General features: G+C 47.0%; 1 protein-coding gene across 1 annotated transcript in view; it reads right to left on the bottom strand.

Moving 5' to 3' along the window:
* EPG5 (ectopic P-granules 5 autophagy tethering factor) overlaps positions 1-27,234 on the bottom strand; it is a 94,712-nt gene that overhangs the window by 39,093 nt on the left and 28,385 nt on the right. The window contains exons 16-27 of the mRNA XM_083402591.1: positions 25,418-25,677; positions 19,408-19,548; positions 17,829-17,973; positions 14,493-14,690; positions 11,825-11,935; positions 10,869-10,988; positions 9,402-9,568; positions 7,699-7,926; positions 6,017-6,140; positions 3,688-3,832; positions 2,015-2,186; positions 804-966 (exon numbers count right to left, since the gene is read on the bottom strand). Of these exons, the coding sequence (XP_083258717.1) occupies positions 804-966; positions 2,015-2,186; positions 3,688-3,832; positions 6,017-6,140; positions 7,699-7,926; positions 9,402-9,568; positions 10,869-10,988; positions 11,825-11,935; positions 14,493-14,690; positions 17,829-17,973; positions 19,408-19,548; positions 25,418-25,677 (1,974 nt within the window). The remainder of the gene's footprint in view (positions 1-803; positions 967-2,014; positions 2,187-3,687; positions 3,833-6,016; positions 6,141-7,698; positions 7,927-9,401; positions 9,569-10,868; positions 10,989-11,824; positions 11,936-14,492; positions 14,691-17,828; positions 17,974-19,407; positions 19,549-25,417; positions 25,678-27,234) is intronic.

Here is a 27,234-nt window from a genome sequence, read left to right as displayed (position 1 = left end):
CAGTAGCCAAACCAGGGTGGCACCTCCGGATGCTGCACCCCCCTGCAATCCCTACACAGATCTGGCTGGCACAGGCCACAAAACCACAGCTCGCCCCTATACACGAAGCCAAGCCAGAGCACAACCAAGTGCAGTACAGCCATCTTCTCAGAAAAACTCTTCACAAAGTTCAAGAGTTCAAGACACGAAGGCTTTAGCAACTAATCCACACCTAATGACCCACCTAAGTGGGATTCAGGAAATCACTCAAGAAATCACTCAAGATATCCCTCAAGTAATTAAGGAACAAAAGAAGAAAAGGCACACTAGCCTGGGAACCTCCTCTCTGCCCAGAACATTGGAGGCTATACACCACACCTCCTCAACAGTATTTATAGGAACTCAAACACTGAGATCCTGCTCTGTTCCAGTAACAAGAAGCCGAAAGCACCAGCCTGAAGATGACGAGTGAGACCTCGTCGAAACGTCGCCTAGACACCCCAACTTTTACACGGGAAGACACCCGAGGACACCAAAACCTGCATTCCTGTACCCGTGAAAATCTACGAAAGCAAATATATATATATGTATATATATATATATATATAATTATTATTATTATTATTATTATTATCATTACTACTGCTATTATTATTACTGGGTGATGCTGGACCAGTCCCTTGGGGGTTCCCCAACTGGTTCCTCCCACCATCCCTCTGTGTCCAACCCCTGTATTCAACAACCCACCCCATAGCGCTTAGAAATGAGGGCGTGGGGCTGGCCGAGGCCCTCAAACTGTAGAAGGGAGAGGTGTCTGTCCCAACCTGGATTGTCACAAGAGCTGCTCCCTGGCAACTTTTCCCAGAGCTGCCCCGACACTCCAGATGGTGAGTAACTTGCTCTTCTCTGTTGCTGTAAAGTTTTGGCAGCGTGTCCAGGATCTCGCTGTTGAAAGCAACTTGCTGGGACTCTCGGAGCGCCGCAGACCTGAAAAATTAACAACCCATACATTAACCAAAATAGTAATAATAACAGAGCTCTCCTCAAACGTTTAGGCACACGGGATTCTTTTTCTAGCCGTGGATACTGCACGTAAGAAAGAAGAGGGGAAAGTGATGCCCCCAAAGGTTTGCATGCAGCACCCAGAGCGCCTAACACAGGCCTGCGGCAGGGTTTCTCCCTGTCCAAAGGAATCATAGAATCATAGAGTTGGAAGAGACCACAAGGGCCATCGAGTCCAACCCCCTGCCAAGCAGGAAACACCATCAGAGCACTCCTGACATATGGTTGTCAAGCCTCTGCTTAAAGACCTCCAAAGAAGGAGACTCCACCACACTCCTTGGCAGCAAATTCCACTGTTGAACAGCTCTTACTGTCAGGAAGTTCTTCCTAATGTTTAGGTGGAATCTTCTTTCTTGTAGTTTGGATCCATTGCTCCGTGTCCGCTTCTCTGGAGCAGCAGAAAACAACCTTTCTCCCTCCTCGAGGTGACATCCTTTTATATATTTGAACATGGCTATCATATCACCCCTTAACCTCCTCTTCTCCAGGCTAAACATGCCCAGCTCCCTTAGCCGTTCCTCATAAGGCATCGTTTCCAGGCCTTGGACCATTTTGGTTGCCCTCCTCTGGACGCGTTCCAGTTTGTCAGTGTCCTTCTTGAACTGTGGTGCCCAGAACTGGACACAGTACTCCAGGTGAGGTCTGACCAGAGCAGAATAGAGTGGCACTATTACTTCCCTTGATCTAGATGCTATACTCCTATTGATGCAGCCCAGAATGGCATTGGCTTTTTTAGCTGCCGCGTCACACTGTTGGCTCATGTCAAGTTTGTGGTCAACCAAGACTCCTAGATCCTTTTCACATGTACTGCTCTCAAGCCAGGTGTCACCCATCTTCTATTCGTACCTCTCATTTTTTTTGCCCAAGGAAGAGAGGGAGGAGGCAGCCTGGAGGCTGGGCTACATTTAAAGGGGCTCAACACAACACAGGGGAGAGATGCACAAAGAGAACGACAAGGAAGCCTGTGTCTCACTTGGCACGGTGCTGCAGGATGCTGAGGTTGGAGCGAACCAGCTCTTTGGCTTCTCTCTGATTCACCAGGCTGGCGGGAGAAATAGCAGGCACAGGAGCTTTCATCGGCTGAAGGGGGAGAGGGGGCTGGGGGACGTCGTACTTCTTTAAGCTGCTGATGATTCTCTCTTTGGCTGAAAGAGAAGAGGCATGTGAAGCGTTCACCAGTCACACCGCTTTCTGGTTGATCAGCAACAGGTGGAAAGCAAAATTTGCACTGAGAAATCGTTCCACACCTTCAAGAAGGCCTCTACCGCTCTTACAATGCCATTCATTTCTGCCCCTCTGCAAAACGGAAACACCACACTTTACAACGCGGGATCAACTGGATTCCCCACCAGTGCCTCCTGGCTCCCCCGGTTACTCTTTAATTCTACTGAGCAGGTTATCTGACAAACCTGGATATCAAACTGTGGTCTGAGTTTGGTTTGCTTTGACTACTCTGAATGGTCACCACCTAAGAGGGGATGACCACTTATGAGCTTGCAGGTATAACAACAACAACAACAACAATTTATTACTTGTACTCTGCCCATCTGACTGGCCACTCTGGGCAGCTTCCAGCGTATATAAAAACATAATAAAACATTTAACCTTAAAAAGCTTCCCTATACAGGGCTGCCTTCAGATGTGTCCTAAATGTTATATAATCACTCATCTCCTTAACACCTGATGGGATGGCATTTCACTACCAAAAAGGCCCTCTGCCTGGTACTAAGCTTGTGAAAGTCAGCCTCTTCCTATGACTGCCAATTTCCAAACATGGGGCTCCATCCCATTTTCGTTCTGCTCAGAATGGACCTGTTAAAATTAATGGGCATGACTAACCAGCATCCATTAACTTCAATGGGCAAACCTTGAGTAGAACTTTATGGGCTACAACTCAGAAGACCTGTGCAGACTAAACTTGCAGAACTTTTAGCCAATTATCAAGCAAGGAGATTTAGATGATTCTATTCACTCTTCTCAGGAATGAATGAATGTATTTATTGATTTAATTCATTCATTCATTCGTTCATTCATAGCACCCTTCAACACAAGAACTTTGGGCAGTTCACAGAATAAAACACAGGATAAAAACATGTAAATAAGTAAAACAAAACAGCAAAATAATAACCCCCCCACCTATCCTACCCTACTCTACTCTGAAAGCAAGATTAATGTAAGAATATCAATAAGAATATCAAAGTGGAAACAACATGAAGATAATTTCTTTCAGCAGTCTCCCATTATGATGAGAGGTTCGTCTACTCACTATTCTGAGCAATTTTTTTAAAAAAATTTAAAATGCAAGAGTGCACTGCACTAAAAACACTCGTATAGTTATGCAGAAACAGATTATAGGGATTGCCAAATCGGAATTGTAGGCTCAGCATAAGTTTATCAGGAAGACCTACTTAAGGAACAAAAGTTCTTGGGAGCATTTTAATCTAAGTGGGTTTTTACTTTTCCACCAAAAAGTAGGAGTATACAAATATAATCACTGCTGCAATTACTAAGGAAACTGAAGTTACAAATGCCTTTTCTCTATTTACAATCCAAAACAGCTGCACCATTAAATACTGCAAGCAAAAGTCTCAGTTAGAGCACAGATGTCTTGTTGTTGTGCTTCTAAGCACTGTGAGCGTTGCTTACCTAGCAGAGGGTCTGTGAAGTCCGTCTGTGAAGACAAAGTACTTGAGGCTGCATGCGATTCTACCTTGACTTGGAACCAAGAGTCCAGCACTTCCTGGAATTCGTGCTGAACGCGCTCAGTGTCCACAAACTCTATCCACAAATCCTACGACGGGACAAGAGAAAAGAAACACAGGTGGGCAAATATGGATGGCCGTGGAAGGGAACGCTCCCAGTCTCTTTTACATCACAGCGGCAGGGGCATCAGATATGGGTAGAGAAGAGAAACAGAGCAACAGAGCACATCCCACTGGTGTCCATCTCATGGTCTCTTGTGGTTTCTCATAAGCTCAACCCCACCATGAGGAATGCAATTCCAACCTCTCCCCAAAGGGGCGTGGCTTTCATGAAGCTCTTCCCTAATGGGGGTTCCCTCCAATAACCTGCCCAGTGGGTTGAGGTTTCCTCCCCAAAGAAAGAATGAAGTTTTGAGAACGAAGCTGGGCTTCCTGAGAACCCCATATGTAATAGACATGTGGGGACACGGGTGGCGCTGTGGGTTAAACCACTGAGCCTAGGGCTTGCCGATCAGAAGGTCGGTGGTTCGAATCCCCGCGACAGGGTGAGCTCCCGTTGCTGGGTCCCTGCTCCTGCCAACCTAGCAGCTTGAAAGCACATCAAGATGCAATAGATAAATAGGTACCACTCCGGCAGGAAGGTAAACAGTGTTTCCGTGCGCTGCTCTGGTTTGCCAGAAGTGGCTTAGTCATGCTGGCCACATGACCCGGAAGCTGTACGCCGGCTCCCTTGGCCAATAAAGCGAGATGAGCGCCGCAACCCCCGAGTCGGCCACGACTGGACCTAATGGTCAGGGGTCCCTTTACCTTTATTGTTACCTTATGGGAACTAGGTTAAAGACCCATAGAAAAATTACTGGAGAGAACCATTAGAGGAAGCACGTGGAGGAGAGCCACTTTGATCCATGAAGCTGCTGTTACCACTTCAAACAAGATCCTAAAGGCCGCGCTCATGAGGGACACATGCGGCACACATACCTCTGACAGAATTGCCTATTTGGACATCATCCAAACAGCTCTCTAAAGCCACCCAAGTCCAAAAAGCACTTGGGAATGTTATAGAAGAAATTGGGGTTGGCTTTTACAGTGTCACCTAAGTCCATTACAGGGACGTGGGTGGCGCTGTGGGTTAAAGCCTCAGTGCCTAGGGCTTGCCGATCGAAAGGTTGGCGGTTCGAATCCCCGCGGCAGGGTGCGCTCCTGTTGTTCTGTCCCAGTGCCTGCCAACCTAGCAGTTTGAAAGCACTCCCGGGTGCAAGTAAATAAATAGGGACCGCTTACTAGCGGGAAGGTAAACGGCGTTTCCGTGTGCTGCCCTGGCTCGCCAGATGCAGCTTGTCACGCTGGCCACTTGACCCGGAAGTGTCTTCGGACAGCGCTGGCCCTTGGCCTCTTGAGTGAGATGAGCGCACAACCCTAGAGTCTGTCAAGACTGGCCCGTACGGGCAGGGGTACCCTTAAGTCCATTACAGATCAGAGAAGGAATGGACGGAGGCAGGATCCGGCAAAAGCAAGGCAGATCTTTATTTTTCCTGTTGCTACAGAGTCTACACATACACACACACCCTGGGACTGGGCAATTTCTAAAGTCCTTAAAACTCCTTCCACACTTTTGTCCCAGGTGCTTGGACTACAAATCCCATCAGCCCCAGCCAACATCTGAGGGTTGCAGTCCTCTAGAGGGCACCTGGTTAAGATAAAACATATGCGAAGGGACTTGACAGGAAGTCAAAATTGAAGAAAAGATTTTGTAAGATAAAAGGGGGGGGAAATATTTACTTGCATTATTATCATGTGTGTGTGTGTGTGTGTATACATATGTGTGTTTTGTATGGAATGTTTGGGAGGAAATAAGACGGTAAATAACAAATAAACTAAATACTGATGTATGTCATTTTTATTTCTCAATTATATTTAGTGGCAGTATGGTTGTAATGTTTTTTGTAACATAAAACCATTCAGTAAAAATTATTTTTTTAAAAAAAAAATAGAGGGCACCTGGTAAGTGAAGGCTGGCTTACAGTACATGAAAAAGATACACTACATTAAAATGCATCCGCTAGAAACATCACATATATTAAAAATCACGAAGAGATCAATAAGCTGAAGTCTTCTGGAACAGGCAGGTTTCTGCCAGAGTCCAAGAAGAATGAAGTGTTGGGGGTTAACGGATTTTCCAGGGAAAGGCAACCCGCGAAGTAAATTGTTAAGTTGGAGGTGTATGGGGGGGGGGGGACAGTTATAGCAACCTCACCTTTGACCCTGCACATTACCTGCTGGTTCTGCATGATCTTCGCGAGCCTGTGGGCATCATATTGCTTTGGTAAGGAGGGGATGTACGTGTCTCCCTTCTGAAAGCTCTCTTCTTCCAGCCACAAAACAAACGTGTTGAAAAGCCTGAAAGGCATAACAAGCAGAGGAAGCAAGAAGAAATCCCGACGAAAGAAGAACGGCAGACAAAATTAACGGACTACGCAGAATTGGATAAAATCACAAGGAAGGATTTGAAACCTGCGGGACCAGAGATTAACAGAAGATTGGAAGAAACATACGAATTATTTGAAGAGCAGCCGTAATCAACACGCTAGTAGGACTACAGGAAGTTTTGTAAGGAGGAATATATGAAATATTGCAAAGAGGAGAAAGGAGAGAGATATTAGTTATGAGATGTAAACATAATAGCGAAAATAAGAAATGTAAATTAAGTGAATAGATTGGAAAATTTTCAGATGTGATTGATGGAAGTAAAAAAACTGTATAAGATATAGAAGTATGCTTAATTGCTTTTGAAAATGATATGCTGAAAAACTAATTAAAAATTTATTTAAAAAAGAAAGAAAACCTAGGAGAAACCTAGCCAGGGGGCCTAAATAATAAAATAGTTATCATCATCATCATCATCATCATCTCCAGCCAGGCAGGGTATAAATACTAAAAAAAATATTATTATCTCCCCCACACCCCACAGGCCACACACCCTTCCAAGCTGCAACCTTCAGAAGTTCTTGCTTGCCCAGAACATGTCCTTGGACTTTGCCAATGCCTGGATGACAGTCAGAGAGGGGTGTGTACAAAGGTAACATTCACACACACTGCTCCATTTGCTTTGGCAAAGACCTGTGGCCTCCAGGAGACTGCCCTCAAGCAGAGCTAAAAAGGGTTCCCCACCCTAGAACATTTCCCAGACTCCTTTGCAGCACATAGAGGGGAGTCTGAGGGAGTCAGGTCGTTGAAAAAGGGTTCTCCGGAACTAGAATGCATGGAGACCGTGCATCTAAGGCCCATCCCTGAGGCAGGGATACTCTAATTATTATAATTATTATTATTATTATTATTATTATTATTATTATTATTATTATTATTACCCTGCCCTCCCCGGTTCAAAAACTGTGCTCAGAGTGGCTAACAACAAATTTAAAACACTTAATTATAAAAGCAGCATAAAATGCAGTATAAAAATATGAATAACAATAAAAATCAAAAATCAAAAAGATAATCCCCAGGGCTAGCTGGCTGAATTAGTCCTACTTGGGCCAGCGAGGAGGCCAGGGGAGAATTAGCTGTGGGGTCTCAGAGTGGGTGATCTTCATAAAAGGGGAGGGGGAGGGAAGGGAAATAAAAGATAGGCTGAATTCAAATTAAAGGCCAGGCGGAATAGCTCTGTCTTACAGGCCCAATGGAAGGAGATTAAATCCTGATGGGCCCTAGTCTCATGGGACAGAGCATTCCACCAGGTCGGGGCCATCACTGAAAAAGCCCTGGCCCTGGTGGAGGATAGTCTGACTTCCTTAGGGCCGGGGACCTCTAAACTATGGTTATTCATGGACCTTAAGGTTCTCTGCTGGGCAGACCAGGAGAGACAAGGGATGGGTGAACTGTGACTGTAGACATAAGGAGATGCTCCAGAAAAACAGCACCCCAGGTTCTGCTTCAGAACAAGGAGATATATGATTACCTGACGAGCTCCTTGTGCAGTTCAGGGGAGGTCAGGTAGACCTTCTTGCCACCTCCTTTCTCTGCTAAGCTTTCGCTGCCCCCTGCCGGGTTCTCCAGCCTGAGGGCTTTGCTGGCTGAGTGGTGGAAGTCTGCAGCCTCGATCAGGCGATGCTTCAGGTCGCTTAATAAGCCCAGGTGAGCGGGACTCTGGAAGAACCTTTTCCCAATGCATCCATCTACAGGTAACCTTAAAAAGAAGAATCTTTCTCATTTACAACCAACACATAGAAAAGCGCTATGTAGACCTTTTCCCTTTTGAAGAAAAAGAGATTAAGGTGGTCATAATGAAACTTAAAGGTAAAGGGACCCCTGACCATTAGGTCCAGTCGCGGACGACTCTGGGGTTGAAGCGCTCATCTCGCTTTATTGGCCAAGGGAGCCGGCGTACAGCTTCCAGGTCATGTGGCCAGCATGACTAAGCCATTTCTGGCGAACCAGAGCAGCGCATGGAAACGCCGTTTACCTTCCCACCGGAGTGGTACCTATTTATCTACTTGTACTTTGACGTGCTTTTGAACTGCTAGGTTGGCAGGATCAGGGACCGAGCAACAGGAGCTCACCCCGTCGCGGGGATTCGAACCGCCAACCTTCTGATTGGCAAGTCCTAGGCTCTGTGGTTTAACCCACAGCGCTACTCACGTTTCTTTATAATGAAACTTAGCAATGGACAAATCAGTCTACTTCCAGTTGGATGAGTTATTTTGTTAAATTTGTCCAATTTCTGCAATTTTTTAAAAGAAATACCCAAACAAAAGAGTTTGGACTTGGATTTGATATCCCGCTTTATCACTACCCTAAGGAGTCTCAAAGCGGCTAACATTCTCCTTTCCCTTCCTCCCCCACAACAAACACTCTGTGAGGTGAGTGGGGCTGAGAGACTTCAGAGAAGTGTGACTAGCCCAAGGTCACCCAGCAGCTGCATGTGGAGGAGCGGGGAAGCGAACCCGGTTCCCCAGATTACGAGTCCACCGCTCTTAACCACTACACCACGCTGGCTCTCTAATTAAAACTTAATACGTGTTTCTAAATATATTTGGCTATGCTGGCTCAGGCTGGTGGGAGCCGGGAGCCCAAGTACATCAGGAGAGAGTCAGGTTCGTGTGTCTTGGTAAAGAGAAATTTCAGTTTTAACCAGGATTCCTGAGCTGCCACCTGTTCGTTCCCAATACACAAACATAAAAAACCTGCCTTTTACTGGTTTGACTATTTGCATGTCTACCTCCAGTGTTGTTTGCTCTGACTGGCAGAAGCTCTCCAGGGTCTCAGGCTGAAGGCTGCCTTTCTTTATCACCTGCTCTAACTGAACCCTTTCACATGGGGATGTTGCCAGGGATTTAACAGGCGGCCAAAGGCCTTTTGCATGCAGAGCAACCCGTAGAACCAAAAAGCAAAATGTGTTCCCCTTTCAATGAGCCTCCTAAAACATTCATCCCAGCTGGGATCTGCCTGGGATCTGAATTGATGTCATGCTGTCACTTTAAACTGCCTTTATATTTGCAGTTGTTTCCTAAAATTGTTTCTTCGTGCGCAATTGTTTTTAGCCGGTTCCTCTATCTTATGTCATTTACAGGGTAAATCATTTCAAGACGCCTGGTGGGGAAGCGAGACGGAAATGAAATAAATAACGATAATTAAATAAAAGCCCTCCAGATGTGAATTCACCCATATTGTGGCCCCGGGCGGTGGAGGTAGAGGAGGAAGAATTTCTGCCAGATGAGCGGGAGCAGCGGGTGGTCGGCGGGGGTAGCGAGGGCTTGATGAGCCCAACGATAAATCAGCAGCCGCTGGAGAGATGGGACGATGGGCAACTTCAGCTGGCTCTGAGCTTTCTGCAGACAGAAAAGAAAGTTGGTTGCGTCGCCTTCTGTTGTTGGGAAACTGTGTACGTGCAGCTACTCACACAGAGTCAATTAAGGTTTGGCAGACAGCCAGAAGGCAATCTGAGGGAGTAAGTCTGCCTGGTGATAACAGAGGCATGGAGACAACTCCCTGATTGGTCAAACTCTCAAGGGAGTGATAATTAATGGCCTACTAACTGGAATGTGTTAGTTCAGTGTTCAGAGTTCTGTGTGTCAGTGTAGGAGTTGTGAGTCGTGTCAGAGAGAGCTAGCAAAAGATCCGTGTTCTGTTCCTGTAAATAGTCCACTGCATAGCTGTCAAGCATCCCTTATTTGGCGGGACAGTCCCTTATCCCAGCGCCATGTCCCGCTGCTGTCCCTTACTGATGATGTCCCTTAAATAAGCTACTGAAGGTAATGGGGCCCTTTCTATGTCCAGCTGTCCTTTGTCAACAACAAATTGTTGCTGTTTTTGTGTGTTGAATATATGCTATATGGTAATTTATGGACCTAATAGGTATGTAAAGCCATTTGCATGCAGCAAAATATGTATTCTATCAAAGTAATTGCTGATCCCTTATTTTGGCTGCTGATCCCTTATTTTCGAGGTTGCTGGTCCCTTATTTTCAAATCTGTAAGTTGACAGCTATGGTCCACTGTATATAATAAACACCTAACTACAAGTTCCTGGTTCCTGCTTCATCTATCCTGTCTGCAGCCAAGTCGCCAATTGCTTCTGTGGATTCTGCGTGTACTCTGCTAGGTCTGGCTAAGGTCCTGCAACTAGTCAGAAAGCTGTGAAACACCAAATAGGTTATGCCAATATCTGTGAAGTCAATTTCCCCCATCACGAGCTTGTTCTGGGTGCTGGGATACATCCGGGGAGACAGGGGCAATTGGCAGGCCCCCAGCTGGCTCCAGCCCACCGACCAGCAGCCGGGCGAAATCCGGTTCTTGGAACAGCATCAAAACTGCGACCTTTAGAGACTGAGCATGCAAGCTAGCAGAGATAAGAACTCTTTGCAACGGAAGTAGCGCACAGAGGCATATGTAAGCCTATTTACAAGCGTTTATTCAGCATCAGGACAAAGGAAAAACATGTCTGCTTCCCTTCGTTTCCAAGCAAACAGCAACACAGGCAAAAGCTATATACAACGGAGGTAAGTAAACAGAATTGTGACATGCAACAACTCTACATGCCTGTTCTAAAGGTGGAACAGAACTCTATCCTAACATCGGGTGCCTTTTCAGAGAAGGCACCCATCGCCTAGAGAAGACACGTTGGTCCTACCTTCAGAGCCTGATCAGGAGCTGAATTGCTGATCACCAACTCCTTTTCCACGACTCTGCGAAGCTGGGAATCCTCTTCAAAGATGGACTCCGTATTCAGAATGGTCCATGCAAACCAGACCTGAAAGTAATAAAAGCAAAGGCTACCAAGGTAAGAGAAGCTTCTGCTCCCAGGAGGCCCATCGAGACTCAAAATGGTTTCTTCCAGGGAGGATAAAAATCAATGATTTTTTATTTTAAAAAATATTTTTAAATGGATTTTTTTCTATTTAAATCAGAATTTTTTAATTTAAATTGGATATTTAAAATAAAATGCTTTCAGGGGGAATTTTTTTCTAAAGATAGTTTTCTATTTAAGTTACATTATAGTCCAAAGGCTATTCATCAGGAATAAGGATTTGTTTTAGGTTTTTCATTTGTGCTACAACTAAGTCTAAGTTTTTGGTTTTCTAAAATTATTTTAACCACATCAGTTAACAAACATGGTTACGTACGTATACCATAACATTACTGTTTTAGTTAAATAAATTGCTTAAATTGATATTACGGAAATGATTGTTTTTCTCCTTCCAATAAAGTACAGCAGAAAAGTTGCCCAAATAGAAACAGTTAACTTATTCAACCTCACAATAATTTCCTAATTATCTGTCTATGTATTTCTAATAGTATAACCAAATCAGGGATTTTTGATATAACTGTAAAAAACTACTCTGAAAATTTATTATTCCAAAAATGAAACCTTTGTCTGGTTGCAAATATTAAGATTATACCAGCAAGAATGAGTCTTTCTGTAAAAAAAAAAAAAAAAGTGATTTAAATCAAGTCTTACTGACCGGTGATTAAAATTGTGATTTGATTTCAATCAAATCCACCCTGGTTTCTTCCCAGTTAGAGAGCAAGGCTGGGCAATACCCCCCAAGCCCATTCTAGGACGTCAACTCTATGGCACTTCCCTACCTGCGTGGGATTTGCGTTTCCCTCGATGAACGAAGGCGTGACATTTCCGGCCACGATCCAGCTGACTAAGGAAGAGAGCAGCCCCTTGTCACAGTGGTAGCCCAAGGCATTCTGGGAAGGTCGGGTGAGAGAGAAAAGGCCAGGTGAGAAGACCTTGAGCCATTGCAGGCCAGAGATTTAGGCTGAAAGGCAATGGGAATTAAGCCACAGAAGCATATTCAGACTTTCAGAACACACTTTTTGCCTGTTATCAGAGGTCAGGGGGACACAGCTTCAAACACCATTTGACATAACAATGTTTGACGCAATATATAGAACAGGGAAGCCATCTACAGAAATATTGCAAAATTAATGAATGTTAGAATGATGTTGGATTGAGGTTAAGGGGTTATTAGTAATAATGTTATGAAGGAATATGCAAAAATGGAATGTTAATAGGTGAAAATTCAAAGTTATAATATATTAAGATCAAGATAAGGATAAAGGTAAAGAGGGAAAGGATTTGCTGAATAAATAAATTGAACTGTAATACAAAGAGGGGAGGTGTGGGGAGGTCCAGGAAATAAGCAAATGCAAGATATGTTATGAAAGACTGAATTGTTTTTAATTGTTTTTTATTTTTGTATTTTTCTTTTTTCTCTTTTTATTTTTGTAATGTTTTGGAAAATTTTAATAAAATATTATTTAAAAAAAAAAGAACAGGGAAGCCAAACTCTAGCGTTAAGAGGGCAGCAACAAGGCTTTGGAGTCTGGAGAACATGCAAGTTTAGCTTGGAGAAGAGACGAGGAAGAAGCACTGGGGACCACCATCTTCAGATATCTGAAGAGCTGTCACATAAATAGAGCAAATCTCCTCCAGAGGGTGGCAATCAACAGGTTCAGCTTCTAAGAGTGGTGGTCATTAGGTCAGGCTTCCTCAACCTTGGCCCTCCAGATGTTTTGAGACTGCAATTCCCATCATCCCTGACCACTGGTCCTGCTAGCTAGGGATCATGGGAGTTGTAAGCCAAAAACATCTGGAGGGCCAAGGTTAAGGAAGCCTGCATGAGGTCATAGGAAGAAGGAAGGGCCATGGCCATGAATTAAGTAGCCACACACCCAAGAATGGCAGAGTCCAAGTGTTATAAGTGATTCCAAAGCTCAACAAGTCCAACCCACTTCCAGAGCAGGGAACAGGCGACCACAGCATCCCAACACATTCTGCATTAAAGGTAAAGGGACCCCTGACCATTAGGTCCAGTCGTGGCCGACTCTGGGGTTGCGGCGCTCATCTCGCTTTATTGGCCGAGGGAGCCGGCGTACAGCTTCCGGGTCATGTGGCCAGCATGTCTAAACCGCTTCTGGTGAACCAGAGCAGCGCACGGAAACGCCGTTTACCTTCCCGCCGGAGTGGTACCTATTTATCTACTTGCACTTTGACGTGCATTCGAACTGCTAGGTTGACAGGAGCAGGGACCGAGCAACGGGAGATCACCCTGTCGCAGGGATTCAAACCGCCAACCTTCTGATCGGCAAGCCCAAGAGGCTGAGTGGTTTAACCCACAGCGCCACCCATGTCCCACATTCTGCATTACTTGGCCATTATTTAAATATATGGGGCAGATGGGAGTCATCAGCCAGGGAAGGAAGCCCATCAAGGAGAAGGAGAACTCTGATCCAAACATTCATTGCCTTGCTGGATATCTTCAGGAGAAGAAAACCCTACACAAATCTAGAGTGGAATCCCTAAGATGGTTGGATGGCGTCTTGTACGCCTCCTTCCAGCAATCCCTGCAGCCAAGCTGGTGCCAAAGACGTTGTTCTGCTTTCCTTTGGACCACATCAGCGAGGCTGAGAGAGGAGGGTCTTGTCGCCTGGGCAGCCCAGGACCTCCAGCCTTGCACCTCCGGGGATGGTCACCCCAAGAAGTGCACTCCATCGTCTCTCGAGACAGACACTGTTGTGATTTTTGACTACGTGCTATTCTGTGCAGCTTCACAGAGTCAATTAGGAGTTGGCCGACAGACAAGGATGACTGAGCAGAGAATTATCTGCCTGGAGATATGGGAGCCTGGAAACAGCTTTAAAGTTGAAGTCTCACAAGGGCATGATGATTTATGACCTTACTGACTGGACTGTGTTGTCGGTCAGTGTAAGAGTCGTTTGGCGTTTGTTAAGAGAGAGCTAGTTAAGATCCACGTTTCTGTTCTTGTATATACAGTCATACCTCGGTTGGATGCGCTTTGGGTTGAGTGCGTTTGAGTTGCGCTCCGCAGCAACCCGGAAGTAACGGAGCGCGTTACTTCCGGGTTTCGCCGCTTGCGCAGACACTCAAAATGACGTCATGCGGGTGCGCAGAAGCGGCAAAAAGTGATGCACGCATACACAGACGTGCCGTCACTAGTTACGTTTGATTCTAGATGCGAACGGGGCTCCGGAACGGATCCCATTCGTATCTAGAGGTACCACTGAAATAACTTGTAGAGTCTGCCATAAATAATAAACACTGCAAATCAACCAAGTTACTAGTAGCAGCATTTGTTCCTGCTTCGTCCATCCTGATTGCTTTCTGGAACTCTGCGTATGCTCTGCTAAGGTCTGGCTAAGGTCCTGCGACAGGTCAAAGTTGCAAAACACCAACAGACACGTCTCCTAACCCAGGAGGGAAAGAGGGATGGAGCGTCCATACCTTGTGTTGCTGGTACAGCAGCTTCTGCACACAGTCCTCTTGGTTGAACTGGAAAGCGGCTTGGCACAAGTGGTCCATCAGGCAGAGTACGGCTCTCTCCTTGTGCCACAGCGGCTGGCTGATGAGGGCCTGGACCCAGAACTCCAACACGGCCGCTGGCCCGACTCCGTTGGGAAGGCTGCTCATAAAAATGTGAGTCTGCCAAGAAAAAGGGTGGAAGGATGAAATGAGATCGCAATAAGGGCCGGAGAGAACCCACAGACCTGGAGGGCAGCAACAAGGTGTGAGAACAGCCCTTCTTATAAAACGCTGCCACCATTAGAGACGGATTTCTGCAGGCGACAGAAAAGCAGTCAAAACTGTATTTGCATGGAGGTGCTCATTGCATGGGCTGTACACACACACACACAGAGAGAGAGAGAGAGAGAGAGAGAGAGAGAGAGAGAGAGAACAGCGCCTGATTCTCACTCATCCACAGCACAGCCAACTCACTGACACTGTATCTTTCGCCCACCATTTTTGCATGTTTCTTCTGATGGGAGACTCAGGGTGGTCAGAGAATTGTCGTGCCAGAAGGGACCCTGAGGGTCATCTAGTCCAAGCCCTTGCAATGCAAGAATCTCCACTAATAACAATAATATTAATTTATTATTTATACCCCGCCCATCTGGCTGGGTTTCCCCAGCCACTCTGGGAGGCTTCCAACAGAATATTAAAATACAATAACCTATCAAACATTAAAAGCTTCCCTAAACAGGGAATGTCTTCTGAAAGTCTGGTAGTTGTTTTTCTCTTTGACATCTGGTGGGAGGGCGTTCCACAGGGCGGGTGCCACTACCGAGAAGGCCCTCTGCCTGGTTCCCTGTAACCTCACTTCTTGCAATGAGGGAACTGCCAGAAGGCCCTCGGCGCTGGACCTCAGTGTCTGGGCAGAACGATGAGGGTGGAGATGCTCCTTCAGGTATACTGGACCGAGGCCGTTTAGGGCTTTAAAGGCATCCCTGGCACATGGCCATCCAACCTCTGCTTAAAAACCTCCAAGGAAGGAGTCCACCACCTTCGGAGGGAGCCCACCCCAGTGCCGAAAAGCTGTCGCTGTCTGAAAATTCTTCCTGATGTTTCTCCAGAATCTCCCTGGGGTTGGCCTCAGAAACGGTCAGAAATCCAGAAGAGCTTGGCGATTCTACAAGCCTCCACGCCCCCCAGCTGCATGCAACTTGGCTTCCTTGACCGAATCATCTACTATCAGGATTCCCAGTCTCTCTCTCTCTCTCTCTCTCTCATCACAGGACCTTGGACAGTTCCGAGCTGGCAATTTGCTGAGGTCATAGAACCCTTCCCAGGCTGTTCAAGCCTTTGCTGAAAGGTGGAGCAGGCCTCTTAGCCTGCAGGCATGCATAGTTGTTGCCTCTTTGGCAGTGCTTGCCCAACACAAGCACTGAAAAGAGTGAGGCTCCTGGCATGGACAAAGACCATCCCTCAGGGGAATTGGCCTCGATGGGGAAGGGGCAGCTGAAGGCACTTCCAGCTGGCCGGTTCTAGCTCCACACTGGAGACTCTGCCTGGACCCAGAATAATATACCGTATTTTTTGCTCTATAAAACTCACTTTTTCCCTCCTAAAAAGTAAGGGGAAATGTGTGTGCATCTTATGGAGCAAATGCAGGCTCCACAGCTATCCCAGAAGCCAGAACAGCAAGAGGGATCGCTGCGCAGAAATCCCTCTTGGTGTTCTGGCTTCTGAGATTCAGAATATTTTTTTTCTTGTTTTCCTCCTCCGAAAACTAGGTGTGTCTTATGGTCTTATGGAGCGAAAAATACGGTAATATATAATAATAATTTATTATTTATACCCCGCCCATCTGGCTGGGCTTCCCCAGCCACTCTGGGCGGCTTCCATCAAAATATTAAAATACCGCAATACATCAAACATTAAAAGCCTCCCTAAAGAGGGCTGCCTTCATATGTCTTCTAAAAGTCTGGTAGTTGTTTATCTCTTTGACATCTGGTGGGAGGGCGTTCCACAGGGAGGGTGCCACTACCGAGAAGGCCCTCTGCCTGGTTCCCTGTAACTTGGTTTCACGCTGTGAGGGAACCTCCAGAAGGCCCTCAGCACTGGACCTCAGTATCCGGGTAGAACAATGGGGGTGGAGATGCTCCTTCAGATATACTGGGCCGAGGCCACTTAGGGCTTTAAAAGTCAGCACCAACACTTTGAATTGTGCTCGGAAACGTACTGAGAGCCAGTGTAGGTCTTTCAAGACCGGTGTTATGTAGTCTGATGTTGCTTGCAAAGCTGGTCCTGACTTCTGTTCCCCTGCATCAAAGTCCTGGCTGCTTCCAGAGGTTGGGGCCATGACATTTTAGCTGCATTGATGTACCCTGAACCCCACCCCAACCACTGTCGCTCTCATTCAGTCATCCCTGGAACTCCTGGAATTTCAGCAGATGCGGATCTACAAGCTCTCAAGCCTATCTTGTCGAGCCTAAAAGGTAAAGGTAAAGGTACCCCTGCCCATACGGGCCAGTCTTGACAGACTATAGGGTTGTGCGCCCATCTCACTCAAGAGGCCGGGGGCCAGCGCTGTCCGGAGACACTTCCGGGTCACGTGGCCAGCGTGACATCGCTGCTCCGGCGAGCCAGAGCCGCACATGGAAACGCTGTTTACCTTCCCGCTAGTAAGCGGTCCCTATTTATCTGCTTGCACCCGGGAGTGCTTTCGAACTGCTAGGTTGGCAGGCGCTGGGACCGAACAACGGGAGCGCACCCCGTCGCGGGGATTCGAACCGCCAACCCGATGATCAGCAAGCTGTAGGCGCAGAGGCTTTTACCCACAGCGCCACCTGCGTCCCTAAGATCGCTTAATTTAAGCTTAAGATAAGCTTAATTTGGGAAAGGAAGGAAGAGCCAAGATTCTCAGAAAGCTGCATTATACACTTGCAATACTACACATGTTCTGTCATAGATTCATTAGCTGAGATTCCTGCATTGCAGGGGTTTGGAATAAGGGAGCCTTTGGGTCATTTCCAACTTGACAATTTGATGATTCTGAGATTCCACGCTTGCGGGGACACGCACATTGGTTTACATGGGGCAACCATCCTTATTTTATTTAACAAAAATTCATATGCTGCTTGATTGCTGCAAAGCCTCTAAGCAGTTTAAAGGAAGCGGTAAAACTGCCAATAACTCCTTGCTTTTGTCTTGTGGCACATTCTAGTCTTGCACCATGTAGGCTGATCTTTAGGAGCAAAGGGATGGGTGCTTTGGTCCCCTGGTTCCCCTCCAGCCTTAAAAGAGTCCACGGTCGAAGAAGACATGCTTCTAGCTCCTGACCTGAATCATGCAGTTGAGCAGCTTGATGTTTTCACCGTAACTCGTCCCAGTTAAGTGCTGAGTGACTTTCTGCGTCACTTGCTGAGTCATCCCTTGGGGGACGCCACTGTCCAGCTGAAGGAATTGATAGAGGCAAGACAGAAACCTGGGGGGGGGGCGGGACAGGACAAAGAACAAGTTGCCAATTTAGTTGCTAGAAGAAGAAGAGTTTGGATTTGATATCCCGTCTTTCACTCCCCTTCAGGAGTCTCAAAGCGGCTAACATTCTCCTTTCCCTTCCTCCCCCACAACAAACACTCTGTGAGGTGAGTGGGGCTGAGAGACTTCAGAGAAGTGTGACTGGCCCAAGGTCACCCAGCAGCTGCATGTGGAGGAGCGGGGAATCGAACCCGGTTCCCCAGATTACGAGACTACCGCTCTTAACCACTACACCACAGTGGCTCACTGCTAGGTCGAAAAGGTACAGTTGCCCCACTACCATTGTTACAAACTAGGATACGAAAGCTAGGAGCCATATGACTGCTGCGATCTGGATGGTGGGTACCAAAACAGAATGTCCAGCCGCCATTTTTTTGCACATAAACTGGGATTTCTTTTTTAAAGACAAATAGCAGTAAAAAAAAAAAGTTCTTTCTTTCAATTTTTTGCTGCCAGGTGATTCAGGGGGTCTGCAAGGTAGCACAGCAGCAAAAGACATGTATTTTGCTACCCCGCTACCCCGCAAAACAGCTGATTTGCCCGGCAGCGCAGCAGCAACAGCAAAAAAACAAAGGCATGTATTTTGCTACCACGCTACCCCGCAAAACAGCTGATTTGCCCGGCAGCGCAGCAACAGCAGCAAAAAAAAAAGGCATGTATTTTGCTACCACGCTACCCCGCAAAACAGCTGATTTGCCCGGCAGCGCAGCAGCAACAGCAAAAAAACAAAGGCATATATTTTGCTACCACACTACCCCACAAAACAGCTGATTTGCCGGCAGCGCAGCAGCAGCAAAAAAACAAAGGCATGTATTTTGCTGCTGCGCTACTCTGCAGGCCCCCTGAATTACCCAGACAGGCAGGCCAGGCAGGGGGATATGTTAGGCGCCAAAGGTGGCACCTGGACATATCAATCCTGTTGCAAAAGACCAGTTGCCAGTTGCAAAATGCCCAGCTAATTTCAAATGCTGTGCACTACATATACCAGGCATAGGCAAACTCAGCCCTCCAGATGTTTTGGGACAATAGTTCCCATCATCCCTGACCACTGGTCCTACTAGCTAGGGATCCTGGGAGTTGTAGGCCAAAAACATCTGGAGGGCCAGGTTTGCCTATGCCTGACATATACCAACTCTCAGAAAGGGCCCTCTGGCTGAGCTGCAAAAACCAGCCTGCCCTATTTAATGAATAATAATCATACTTTTGTACCCCTGTCCATCTACTGGGTTGTCCCAGCCACTCTTCCCAGCATATTCAAAAACATAATAAAACATTAAACATTAAAAACTTTCCTATAAAGGGCTGCCTTGAGATGCAATAACAGCAGAATTTTGAAAGGATGGATGGGGGATACAAGCAAGGCAGGCAGTCTTGGACTTACTGTTCGTTCTTCAGCAGGTAATACTGGCATGGGTAGAACAACGCTAAGACTTTATCCAGCACATGAACCACTGTTCTCAGATGCCGCGACTGCACCAAAACGCCCAGGAGTGAGATCCCTTCAGCACAGAACTTCTCAACGCTATTGAAGGATAAGAGGAAAATGTATGTTAGTCATTGGACAAAATGATAACGGTATTAACAGGCAGAAGGGTGATCTGCTCCCAGGCCTGCAGGCTTCAAGGAAGCTGACACAAATTCTTCTGAGGGGATTCTGAGGGGATTACTAAGAGACTACGAGGCTCTGGGCAGGAAATTGAAGCAATTAAATGCACAAATCGTCATCTCATCTGTCCTCCCAGTTGAACGACGTGGCCCAGGGAGAGAGAGGAAAATAGTGGAAGTAAACAGCTGGCTTCGCAAATGGTGTAAACAGGAACGGTTTGGATTCTTAGATCACGGACTGCAGTTTCTTGAGGATGGACTTCTGGCAAGCGATGGGCTGCACCTCACAACGGTTGGGAGGAATGTTTTTGCCAAAAAACTAAGAAACCTCATCAGGAGGGCTTTAAACTGACTAATGTGGGGGAGGGAGACAGTGCTCCTGAAGGTAGGAGTCTATTAATTGATGAAGATGATCATCCAAATGTCATAGACCAAATGGAGCAAACAGCAAGCAGACCTAGTGGTGGGAGGAAAAAATCCTTAAATAAGAGACACGGGGGAATGACTAATGGACTTCAATGTCTGTACACTAATGCACAAAGCATGGGAAATAAACAAGATGAGCTTGAGCTCTTGGTACAGCAAACTAAATATGACATAATAGGCATCACTGAAACCTGGTGGGATAAGTCCCACGATTGGAATGTAAAAATGGAGGGATACAATCTATTTCAGAGAAACAGACCAGACAAGAAAGGAGGAGGAGTGGCGTTATATGTCAGGGATGTGTATACCTGTGAAGAGATCCAAGATTTAGAACCTCAAAGCCAAAGTGAGAGCATTTGGGTCAAAATTAAGGGAGAGAAGAATAATAGTGACCTCATTGTGGGAGTTTACTATAGATCCCCAAGCCAAACGGAGGACATAGATGATGCCTTCCTGGAACAGATGGCCAAGCATGCAAAAGGAAGGGAGATAGTAGTAATGGGGGACTTCAATTACCCAGATATTTGTTGGAGGTCAAACTCAGCCAAGAGTATAAGGTCAAACAGATTCCTCACTGGCCTTGCAGACAACTTCATTGTCCAGAAAGTGGGAGAAGCAACAAGAGGAACAGCCATTTTAGATCTGGTCCTAACCAATGTCGATGACCTGGTTAATGGGGTAGAAGTGGAAGGATCATTAGGCGCAAGTGATCATGCTCTTCTGAAGTTTACTATACAACGGAAAGGAGCAGCCAAGCATACTAGGACTCAATTTCTTGACTTTAAGAAAGCCGACTTCATAAAACTTAGGGAAGTGCTGGGTGAGATCCCATGGACAGTAATACTAAAAGGAAAGGGAGTTCATGATGGCTGGGAGTTTGTTAAGAGGGAGATAGTAAAAGCACAACTTCAGGCAATACCAATGAGACGGAAACATGGAAGGTGCCTAAAGAAGCCAGGGTGGCTATCTAAAGAACTTTTAACTGAGTTAAGATTAAAAAAGGATGTGTACAAAAAATGGAAAAGGGGGGAAACCACCAAAGAGGAATTCAAACAAATAGCCAGCACGTGTAGACACAAAGTCAGAAAAGCTAAAGCACAGAATGAACTCAGGCTTGCTAGAGAGGTTAAAAGCAACAAAAAAGGCTTCTATGGGTATGTTCGTTGCAAAAGGAAGAACAAAGAAACAGTGGGGTCACTCAGAGGAGAAGATGGTGAAATGCAAACAGGGGACACAGAAAGGGCTGAACTCCTCAATGCCTTCTTTGCCTCAGTCTTCTCCGATAAAGAAAACAATGCCCGACCTGAAGAATTTGGAGCAAATGATTCAGCAGAGGAAACACAGCCCAGAATAACTAAGGAGATAGTACAAGAACACTTGGCTAGTTTAGATGTATTCAAGTCTCCAGGGCCAGATGAACTGCATCCAAGAGTATTAAAAGAACTGGCAGATGTGATCTCAGAACCACTGGCAGTCATCTTTGAGAATTCCTGGAGAACAGGCGAAGTCCCGGCAGACTGGAGGAGGGCAAATGTTGTCCCTATTTTCAAAAAGGGGAAAAGCGAGGACCCAAATAATTACCGCCCAGTCAGTCTAACATCAATACCAGGGAAGATTCTGGAGCAGATCATTAAGCAAACAATCTGTGAGCACCTAGAAAGGAATGCTGTGATCACCATTAGTCAGCATGGATTTCTGAAAAATAAGTCATGTCAGACTAACCTGATCTCATTTTTTGACAGAATTACAAGCCTGGTAGATGAAGGAAACGCAGTGGATGTAGTCTACCTTGATTTCAGCAAGGCATTTGACAAGGTGCCCCATGATATTCTTGTAAAGAAGCTGGTAAAATGCGGTCTTGACTATGCTACCACTCAGTGGATTTGTAACTGGCTAACTGACCGGACCCAAAGGGTGCTCATCAATGGTTCCTCTTCATCCTGGAGAAGAGTGACTAGTGGGGTGCCACAGGGTTCTGTCTTGGGCCCGGTCTTATTCAACATCTTTATCAACGACTTGGATGATGGACTCAAGGGCATCCTGATCAAATTTGCAGATGACACCAAACTGGGAGGGGTGGCTAACACCGCAGAAGACAGGATCACACTTCAAAACGACCTTGACAGATTAGAGAACTGGGCCAAAACAAACAAGATGAATTTTAACAGGGAGAAATGTAAAGTATTGCACTTGGGCAAAAAAAAATGAGAGGCACAAATACAAGATGGGTGACACCTGGCTTGAGAGCAGTACATGTGAAAAGGATCTAGGAGTCTTGGTTGACCACAAACTTAACATGAGCCAACAGTGTGACGCGGCAGCTAAAAAAGCCAATGCAATTCTGGGCTGCATCAATAGGAGTATAGCATCTAGATCAAGGGAAGTTATAGTGCCACTGTATTCTGCTCTGGTCAGACCTCACCTGGAGTACTGTGTCCAGTTCTGGGCACCACAGTTCAAGAAGGACACTGACAAACTAGAACGTGTACAGAGGAGGGCAACCAAAATGGTCAAAGGCCTGGAAACAATGCCTTATGAGGATCGGCTAAGGGAGCTGGGCATGTTTAGCCTGGAGAAGAGGAGGTTAAGGGGTGATATGATAGCCATGTTCAAATATATAAAAGGATGTCACATAGAGGAGGGAGAAAGGTTGTTTTCTGCTGCTCCAGAGAAGCGGACACGGAGCAATGGATACAAACTACAAGAAAGAAGATTCCACCTAAACATTAGGAAGAACTTCCTGACAGTAAGAGCTGTTCGACAGTGGAATTTGCTGCCAAGGAGTGTGGTGGAGTCTCCTTCTTTGGAGGTCTTTAAGCAGAGGCTTGACAACCATATGTCAGGAGTGCTCTGATGGTGTTTCCTGCTTGGCAGGGGGTTGGACTCGATGACCCTTGTGGTCTCTTCCAACTCTATGATTCTATGATTCTATGATTCTATGATTCCTGCCTCAAAGCTATTATGGGGAGACAGATGAGAAGAAGAAGAAGAAGAAGAAGAAGAAGAAGAAGAAGAAGAAGAAGAAGAAGAAGAAGAATTTATTACGTGTACCCCGCCCATCTGGCTGGGTTTCCCCAGCCACTCTGGGCAGCTTCCAACAAAGATGAAAAATACACTAAAATGTCACATATTAAAAACTTCCCTGAACAGGGCTGCCTTCAGATGTCTTCTGAATGTCAGGTAGTTGTTTATCGCTTTGACATCTGATGGGAGGGCGTTCCACAGGGCGGGCGCCACTACCGAGAAGGCCCTCTGCCTGGTTCCCTGTAACTTGCCCTCTCGCAGTGAGGGAACCACCAGAAGGCCCTCGGAGTTGGACCTCAGTGCAGAACGATGGGGGTGGAGATGCTCCTTCAGATATACTGGACTGAGGCCGTTTAGGGCTTTAAAGGTCAGCACCAACCCTTTGAATTGTGCTCGGAAACGTATGATGCGTTGGGCAGCTGCCACCTCCCCCCCCCCCCCATTATGTGCTGTAAATCTATCTTTACTGGACATTGCTTGGAGACTTTCACATGACAAGCAACTACAGTTGTACCCTGGATCCCGAAAGCCTCGGCTCCCGAACAGATTGGTTCCTGAACGATCGAAACCCGGAAGTGAGTGTTCTGGTTTTCGAACAATTTTCGGAAGCTGAACATCTGGCGCGGCTGCTGTGGCTTCCGATTGGCTGCAGGACACTCCTGCAGACAATCAGAAGTAATGCTTCGGTTTTCGAACAGTTCTGGGAGTTGAACGGGCTCCCAGAACGCATTCTGTTCAAAAACCAAGGTACTGTTGGGATACTGCCAGGGAGACAAAGTCCATCATGACTCCACGTCGTCTCCGGACGTCCATTGATCTCCCGTAGACACGCAGTATCAGCAATTAGCGACACGAGCTCCAGAAATAGCTTGCCACATTCCAGAACCGATGCACGCTCTATCAGCAGATAATGCACAGCGAAAGATGCACTCAGGAGAGCATTATTTACAAGTTTATTTCTGCGTTGATCAGAACAAAGAAAAACATGACTGCCTGCTTCAGTGTTCCGGCACAGAGAGAGAGAAACGAAAGCAAAGACACAACAGAAACATCCTGTGAAACAGGAAATACGCAGGCTGTGACACAAACATCCTGCTCCCTTTTAAGGTGGAACGAAAATATCCTAACAGGTACTACTGTACAGTCATACCTCAAGTTACGAACGCTGCAGGTTGCGCGTTTTTGGGTTGTGGTCCATGCCGAACCTGGAAGTACCGGAACAGGTCACTTCCAGGTTTCGGCGCTCGCGCAAAAACACAAAATGACATCACACGCGTGCGCAGAAGCGTCGAATCACATCACACACGTGCGCAGACACAGCACTGCGGGTTGCGAACGTGCCTCCTGCACGGATCACGTTCGCAACCCGAGGTATGGCTGTGGTAAGTTTAATAAATAAACAAATAAGCAAGGGGAAGGGCCATTGCTCAGGGGAAGAACCTGATTTGCCTGAAGAAGATGCCAAGTTCCATTCCCAGAATAATAATAATTTATTATTTATACCCCGCCCTGAAACCTAGGAGAGCCATTGTCAGTCAGTTATACAGACCAATGGTCTGGCTCTGTATAAGACAGCTTCCTATGTTCCTGTGATGCAAGGGCAGGTCAGCCTCAGGGTTTTTTTGGGGGGGAGGGGGGGTTCACCATGTTCCTCTGAGCCATGATTGCACTACCTTCCCTATGCTTTCTGATTGAGGAGTTTGGATTTGATATCCCGCTTTATCACTACCCGAAGGAGTCTCAAAGCGGCTAACATTCTCCTTTCCCTTCCTCCCCCACAACAAACACTCTGTGAGGTGAGTGGGGCTGAGAGACTTCAGAGAAGTGTGACTGGCCCAAGGTCACCCAGCAGCTGCATGTGGAGGAGCAGGGAAGCGAACCCAGTTCACCAGATTACGAGACTACCGCTCTTAACCACTACACCACTGTGAACGAGCTGCAGGCCTGGGGCGGGGGATGCATGTAAACCCAGAAATGCACCGACGAGGACTGGCCCAAGGTCACCCAGCAGCTGCATGTGGAGGAGCAGGGAAGCGAACCCAGTTCACCAGATTACGAGACTACCGCTCTTAACCACTACACCACTGTGAACGAGCTGCAGGCCTGGGGATGCATGTAAACCCAGAAATGCACCGACGAGGACTGGCCCAAGGTCACCCAGCAGCTGCATGTGGAGGAGCAGGGAAGCGAACCCAGTTCACCAGATTACGAGACTACCGCTCTTAACCACTACACCACTGTGAACGAGCTGCAGGCCTGGGGCGGGGGATGCATGTAAACCCAGAAATGCACCGCCGAGGACACAGAGGGCAAGGGAGAGTTCTCCTGGCACTCACCTATGCCCCACCGTCGTCATGGCCAACGCCAGGTAGCAGCCAATAGGGAGGCCCGACCGGACGGCCTTCAACAGTGGGTGAAAGGTGGGCGATTCCGCCAGCTCAAGCGCCGCAGAGGAGGCAGGAGTGGGAGGCCAGCCCTGCTGCATGCCATAGTCGTTGGCGTGCAGTTTCAGCCTCAAAACCAGCCCCCAGGCCCACTGGTTGAAGGAGGTTTCGGGTGTCTCTCCGTAGCGGACAACGCTGGCCAGGTAGGAGACCTAGACAATGATAAATAATAATAATAAATTTTATTTATACCCCACCTTCCCCAGCCAAGACCGGGCTCAGGGCGGCTAACACCAGGTAAAAACAATTGATTAAAATACAACTTCGAAACAAGATTAAGTACAACATTAAAATGCAGCCTCATTTCAGTAGAAACTCAAATCAAAAACTTTTGGGGGATGAAAATGTCAAATCTTCACCAAGGTCAACTATCCAGACTTGTCCTACGTGGGCTAGAAAAAAGGCAGGGAAGTCTCCAAATAGGGGTTGCATCACAGAAGGAGAAAGGAATAAGGAAAGAGGGGAAGGGGATCAAGTTGATTCCAAGCCAAAGGCCAGGCGGAACAACTCTGTCTTACAGGCCCTGCGGAAAGAAATCAGATCCTGCAGGGCCCTGGTCTCTTGAGACAGAGCGTTCCACCAGGCCGGAGCCAGTGTTGAAAAGGCCCTGGCTCTGGTTGAGGCTAATCTGACTTCCTTAGGGCCCAGGACCTCTAGGGTGTTGCTATTTATGGACCTTAAGGTCCTCCATGGGGCATATCGGGAGAGGCGGTTCCGTAAGAGAGACGGGACTTCCGGTTTGTCTACACAGCATCTTGGAGCGGTGCAAAGTCGCTTAGCGTTGCTTTAACCTGAAGATTGATGGACTCCAACTCCCATCAGCACGCCAGCACCGCTGATGGTCAGGAATGATGGGAATTGTAGTCCAGCAAAAATCTGCATTGGCCACAGGCTTCATCTACATTTATGGGAGGGACTGAGGTAACAATTGCCCAACCTTACATTCAACAGAAGTGCAGGGCAGCTTTTAAGCAACAGTTTATGGGAACCCAACTCGTCGCTGCCTCCCCCATAGCAAACAGGATTGTATAAAGAACTATTATTACATGATGAACACACAAGAAGGATTTGACACTATGAGCAATAAAAGTAAAGGTACCCCTGCCCGTACGGGCCAGTCGTGTCCGACTCTAGGGTTGTGTGCCCATCTCACTTAAGAAGCCAGGGGCCAGCGCTGGCCGGAGACACTTCCGGGTCACGTGGCCAGCGTGACGAAGCTGCTCTGGCCAGCCAGCACCAGCGCAGCACACAGAAACGCCGTTTACTTTCCCGCTGGAGTGGTACCTATTTATCTACTTGCACTTAGGGGTGCTTTCGAACTGCTAGGTGGGCAGGAGCTGGGACCGAAAGACGGGAGCTCACCCCGCCGCGGGGATTCGAACCGCCAACCATGCGATCGGCAAGTCCTAGGCACTGAGGTTTTACCCACAGCGCCACCCGCGTCCCTGTGAGCAATAGAAGGGATTAAAGATTGTTACAGTTTTCTTAAGGTTTAAGAGAGGGTGAGAAATGCAAACGCCATGGAAAAGCAGGTGAGAAGTTGGGGGAAAGTTTTTATTATGTACAGTGGTACCTCGGGTTACAGACGCTTCAGGTTACGAAATTTTCAGGTTGCACACCGCACTGAACCCGGAAGCACCAGAAGGGGTTACTTCTGGGTTTCGGAGCTCACACATGCAGAGAAGCACTAAATAGCACTTTGTGCATGC

This window comes from Podarcis tiliguerta (assembly GCF_965153285.1).
Source record: "Podarcis tiliguerta genome assembly, chromosome: 11".
Lineage (NCBI taxonomy): Eukaryota > Metazoa > Chordata > Lepidosauria > Squamata > Lacertidae > Podarcis > Podarcis tiliguerta.
The sequence above is the reverse complement of the archived record's forward strand: the minus strand, read 5'-3'. Positions and strand labels throughout refer to the sequence as shown.